Raw genomic sequence first — 6,000 nt, 5'->3', positions numbered from 1 at the left:
TTTACTGAACCAAACTGATCTAACAATAACATTTAATGCCCCGAGGAATAGATCGAGAAATACAATTGTAAAGGTGGCCACAAAAAAATGGCATCCATTTGAGGTGCTGAAAACATATTCACATATGTAGTCCATCTAAAAGCAGGAAAACACATTTCTTCTGACTCAGATACTTCTTGCCTGAGTTGAAACTCTAACCTGATTTCTCGGGTTTGCTTTGTCAACACCCTACCCTTCTTTCCACACCTCCAGCTCTAGGGCATATCCCATGGGCTGCTAGTCTTGGCTCATTTTTTTGAACTTCCCAAATGAGCAAACCAGCATGCAAGCAATTGCAAGGACCCCAACATGTAAGGGTGAATCAGGTGAAAGTACACACAGCAATTATCTTCACTCAGCAATTTGGCTGCCAGGAGCTCCCTGCCATGTGAAAGAGAGGTTGCAGCAGGCTTCTGTGTGGTAGGAGAACTTTTTGATCCTCTCGCAGCTCCACGTTACTGCCCACCACCTGCGGGCTGGCTGCTCTTCCTCCTGCCTGGAGTAGCCGAGCTTTGTAGGAATTCCCCCATGGTATGCAAAACAAAACAAGAACAAAACGGTGGTGGACAGAGTGGGGGCATTGGCAAATTCTTTAGGATGCAAATGTGTGGCCCTTTCTACCTCTACCCTAAACCAGTTTGGTTGCTCATTCATTCTGCAAGTGCTGTTCGTTAGGAAATTATTGAGGGTACAGGGGTGAGTAATGTAGGCAGATGTCCACCTTCACATAGTATTAAGGGCTATGAAGAAACTTAAACAGGCTAATAGGATAGAGCACATAGGTGAGCAGCTTGCAAGAAGGCAAACAGGAAAAGTTTCTAGAGAAGGAGCAGGCTTGTAAAAATCAGTGAGATGGCAGGTGGGGAGAATATTCCACACGGAGGAACAGGAAATGTAAAGACTCAGAAGACAGAATGATATGGCATGTTCAAGCAACAGAAGTAAAGACGGCTACATTGGCTGGAGAATAAGGGGACAAGTAGAGGCCACTGTTGGAAGTAAGGTGGAAGAAGCAGTTTGTGCCAGAGGAGACAAAACACGTAGGTCATCACAAGGAGTCTTGGTTTCTTTCTACATGTAGTGGGAAGCCGTTGAAGGGTGCCAAGCAGGAAAGTGATGAAACCTGATTTCTGTCTTGAAAATATTACTCTGGGGGTGCTGGGTGGCTCAGTCAGATGAGTATCGGACTTCAGCTCAGTTCATGATCTCACGGTTTATGAGTTTGAGCCCTTTGTCAGGGTCTCTGCTGTCAGCACAGAGCCTACTTCCAGTGTGCCCCTCCCCCACTCATGCTCACGCGTGCTCTCTCTCAAAAATAAACATTATATATATATATATATATATATATATATATATATATACATACACACACACACACACACACACACACACATATTCTGGCTGCTCTAGAGAAGGGATGCAGACAGTAGGGAGTGTCTGGATGTATGGCAAGAGAGGAAGCAAGGAGACCAGTAAAAGAGATAGTCCAGTGAGAGATTATAGGGAATTATAGTAGGGCTGTAACAGGGAAGATAGAAAGAAATGGATATTTTCCTGAATGATTGCACTTCAGCCCTTTAGATGGATATTTCCACTCATGCTCATTTTGTGAAGTATGTAGCTACCTGCAGTATGAATTTGGACATTTGGAGAAACATCAAAACACTCAAAAAAATACATTTGGAGCATTTCTTTCTTTCTTTCTCTTTCTTTTCTTTCCTTTTTTTTTTTTTTTTTTGGATATTTATATTGTGAGGTGGTTTCAATGTAACTTTCTCTGGATGCTCTCATGACACTCATTGCTGACCTTTGACCCCTCTGTCCTCTTTCCCAGGTCGTCCCATTCCACCTACATCCTCGTCTAGCCTCCTCCCATCTGCTCAGCTGCCTAGCTCCCATAATCCTCCACCAGTTAGCTGCCAGATGCCATTGCTAGACAGCAACACCTCCCATCAAATCATGGACACCAACCCTGATGAGGAGTTCTCCCCCAATTCATACCTGCTCAGAGCATGCTCAGGGCCCCAGCAAGCCTCCAGCAGTGGTAAGGAAACTGTGGTGTCTGAATGTGTGGTGTTGTCTGTGTGACATTCTCACGTCTCCGGCAGAATGACAACTCTGACTCGAGGGCTGGGGAGAAGGTGGTGTGGGCAGCATCAGGTGAAATACGCTTGTCGCTTTGTGGCATTGCTGTTCCAGGATACATTTATTGAAGGTCGCAGTTACTAAAGAGGTTTTGCTTATCTTAACAGGGCTTGGGCCTCCTTCAGTGAGAGGGATTTGCCCACTGCTGCACATGAGAGCACTCGGGTCTCAAAGGTGAAGTGTAGAGAGACAATAGAATATTGAATTTTGTATTACTACCATTCTGGTCATAGCCAAGTGACCCTGGACACCCTCACGTGCCCAATTTGTGTGCATTTCAGATCTCTTGCTTTTTGATGGTTGGCTTCTGACTCTTGCTTGCTTGCTTGTTTAGATGATTTTGTGATTAAAATGCATTCCCTTGACATGAATACTGAATGCCTTGCCAAGTCTAAAGTGTTTGGGGGGTGACCTCTCCTATAACCCTCAGCATGTACCACTTCACTTGAATTTAACAAGCTGATCGCATGGTACCATGATAAATATTGCCTCTAAAACTTGAATTCTCCTTGTGGTTTTCACCTGCACAGAGCAGAGGCACTGGTCACAAGGTTCTGTGCCACCTCTGAGGATTTTGTGGCTACTGCTGCAGCTCCAATCTCTGCATTTTAGGTAGAATTGCCCTGGGCTCAGCAATGGTCATGCCTTATTTTGATGTCTTGTTGGTGAAATGTTCACAAAACATACAAACATAGGAGTGGACGACATCTAGGGTTAAGTACCCATGGCCCAAAGAGAGACGTTTTCAGAAATTAATTGCTCCTGACCCAAAAGCTTTGGAGTTATCGTCTCAATATGTTAATTAACATATCCCATCAAAGGCAATAAGGAGCTTTCCATGCCAAGAGTGCACCTTGGTGAGGTTGTGTTTTGGCTTCATCCATGAGAATATGCCACCACAGGCCTCAACCTCTGGTTTAGAGAGGACCCCCCCAAATATACTGAAGATGATTCATTCTGAAGATGGAATGATGGACTGCTCTCTATGATGGCCCATGCCCTTCTTCAAAGCCAGGCCTGATATATTTAGTAAACTCGTATTCTTTTTCAAAAAAATTACCTAATCAAATCTCTCATCAAATGAGCAATCCATTGTTGATATTATGAAGGCCTTTAATCTACCATAAATCTTTATTAGAACTCATCAGAGCTTCTAGTTTGAGAGAAATGTGATTATGGCACTCTTAAAATGACATTACATCATTGGGGTGATTGGTTTATCATTTGGAGAAGAGACATCAATCATAACTAGCATAACCACACAGTAAATGAATTCAACCTTTCTACCGCGGAACAATGACACTGTAATTGCTCAAAATCAGGCTTAAAATGAAATCGGAAAATGCTCTTTCTTCAAATGTGATGTTAACTTAATGGAATATATTATGAAAAATCATGTTTGAGGAAATTCTATATAATTAAAAATATGTGGAAATATATTCCCTTTTTCCTTTCATTGGAACCTGATTTTAGCTACAGAACCACTTTTTGCTGCAGAGATTATGTTGCATTTAATTGAACTATCCTCGCTTATGTTTTGCTGCTTTTTATTTCATACCATGTAATCGTGATGAATATTGTATTATGAAGGACAAGAGGCTTTTGAAATGAGGTGCACCTGCTGATAGCTTTTTAAAAACAGACAATTATTAGGGAGAAAATGAGCTTTTAAAAAGTATATCCTTTTATGCATATATAGATAGCCAGGCAAAGATGATTTCCATAAGAGAGGTCAGTTTGTATCTCAGGGCCATACAGAACGTTTTCTCAGTGATAACACTGAGTGATTTCTTTTCCTTTTTGACATTGTATCAGATTGTAAGTTGTTGATAGGGTATTTTTGTTGGCTTTCTGACTAATCAAGACCTCATTTTGGTGGACACAACAGTTCTGTGTGTTCGGAGTCAAACTTATCCATTTTTCATCAGTCACATCAATTTGTTCAGCTCGCTTAAGATTGATAGTGATTTAAGCTTCAGTAACAGGGAAAATACCACAGAACATTTGAGGGTCCATTTTCATCCCAAATGAGAGCTGTATGGATATGATTTCTTCACCCAAGGGGTGAACACCCGATTGTGCAATACCCTTGTTTTCAGCAGGTACTTATATGAAAACTTGCTAAAGCTCTAGCCAACAGGCAGTCATTCAAAATTCTTGACTCTCGCTTAGCTAAGTGAGTGCAAATCCAGTACAAATATGTGTGCTCTTAGGTGTGTGTGTGTCTTGTGGAATGGATTTGGGGTCTAGGGCGATTTGGGGATTCTATCAAGATCTGAATGCTGTTGCCATGAATTTAGATTTGACATAAAGGATCGAAAATAGAGTTTGACACAGAAGATGCAAAGTACAAAGCTGTGTCTCCGTGTTCTGAATTGAATTTGATGAAAGGGGCTGGATTTTCTGTAGGTGTCTTGACACAAACAAAATGACCAGGTGATTGGTTGTGTTACGTTTAGCTGGTTAATTACACAGAATTTTTTAAGTTGGTTTCTTGTCACTGACCTTGTGTTCTGAAGATCTGGTACCAATTTGATCTTTGTCTCTTTCTTATGTGAAATAAAACCTCTTCCAACATATTCAGCCCATACATGACAGTAAAAAAAAAAATTTATTTGGCCTCTTCTTGTTGCTGTTAATACTTAACATTAGTGAAGCCCATCGTTAGGAGAGTCACTGTGCACATTTCCTGCCCAAAGAGCCTCTGTTCTAAAGAGACAAACTGGACATAAACTACACAACTAAAATGTTTTTGACAACATGAAAACATCCTCAAAGCAACAAGAAAACTTCACCTTTATGACTTCACTGTCATTATTTTCTATGATGGTAGTGTATTTTTTAGTGGACAGTACTAAAACCTCAGCACCTCCGGAGCCAAATTGTTCTAACCCTCAATCTATGCCAATCGAGCAGATATCCAGATATGGCTAGTGAGATGCTTTGAAGAGTGGTGTTTTCCTTTCCCTTCAAGCATTTTCTTCCAGGTAGCTGAGCTCTGGCAAGTGGCTCATCCCGTGTTCTGATCTTCTGCCAGAGCGGGTTATCTCCAGAGTTGTTTCCTGTATACAGAAGCATAATTTCAAATCCTATGAAATAACTCATCTGGAAAAAAATCTGGATCCCAGCAGCAGCATAGTGGAGGATCCTGCAGATGGAAGAATAAGACAACCTTCCAAATCAGAATAGGGTTGCAGTTTGCTATCAGCATACAAGGCAGAAAATATACATGCAGCCACATGATAATCTAAAAACATTGGCTCACCTCCCCTCTCATAAAAGGTTGAATTTTGAGTTTTTTTTAAGTCTAAATAAAGGGTTTAAAACCTTCATTAGTAACATCAAACTATACAGAAGGAATGTAAAAAGGAACTCTCTGCCAGGATCCTTTCATTTGGTCCTTTGTGGCAAAAGAGATGTCTCAGTTGGAGAGTCTTCATTTGTGCATTAAAGGTGCCCCAGGCCCTTTTTAAAAAAAGCAATGTCGGGGCGCCTGGGTGGCGCAGTCGGTTAAGCGTCCGGCTTCAGCCAGGTCACGATCTCGCGGTCCGTGGGTTTGAGCCCCGCGTCGGGCTCTGGGCTGATGGCTCAGAGCCTGGAGCCTGTTTCCGATTCTGTGTCTCCCTCTCTCTCTGCCCCTCCCCCGTTCATGCTCTGTCTCTCTCTGTCCCAAAAATAAATAAACGTTGAAAAAAAAAAATTAAAAAAAAAAAAAAAAAAAAAGCAATGTCTTAGTTAATTATAAACAAAAATAGTACATCAGGACCAGCCAGCTTCAGGTTTCCATGAGTGGCCCAAGAATTCAGTTGCTTACCT

At 41.7% G+C, this 6,000-nt stretch overlaps 1 protein-coding gene across 1 annotated transcript in view; it reads left to right on the top strand.

Moving 5' to 3' along the window:
• Positions 1-958: 958 nt before the first annotated feature.
• The window catches only part of TENM2 (teneurin transmembrane protein 2), a 380,391-nt gene continuing 375,349 nt past the window's right edge, over positions 959-6,000 (top strand). Inside the window, 2 exon segments of the mRNA XM_032593990.1 lie at positions 959-1,079; positions 1,874-2,083. Of these exon segments, the coding sequence (XP_032449881.1) occupies positions 959-1,079; positions 1,874-2,083 (331 nt within the window).

Source organism: Lynx canadensis, chromosome A1 (genome assembly GCF_007474595.2).
Source record: "Lynx canadensis isolate LIC74 chromosome A1, mLynCan4.pri.v2, whole genome shotgun sequence".
In the NCBI taxonomy this organism is placed as follows: domain Eukaryota; kingdom Metazoa; phylum Chordata; class Mammalia; order Carnivora; family Felidae; genus Lynx; species Lynx canadensis.
This window is presented reverse-complemented; position numbering and strand designations above follow the sequence as displayed.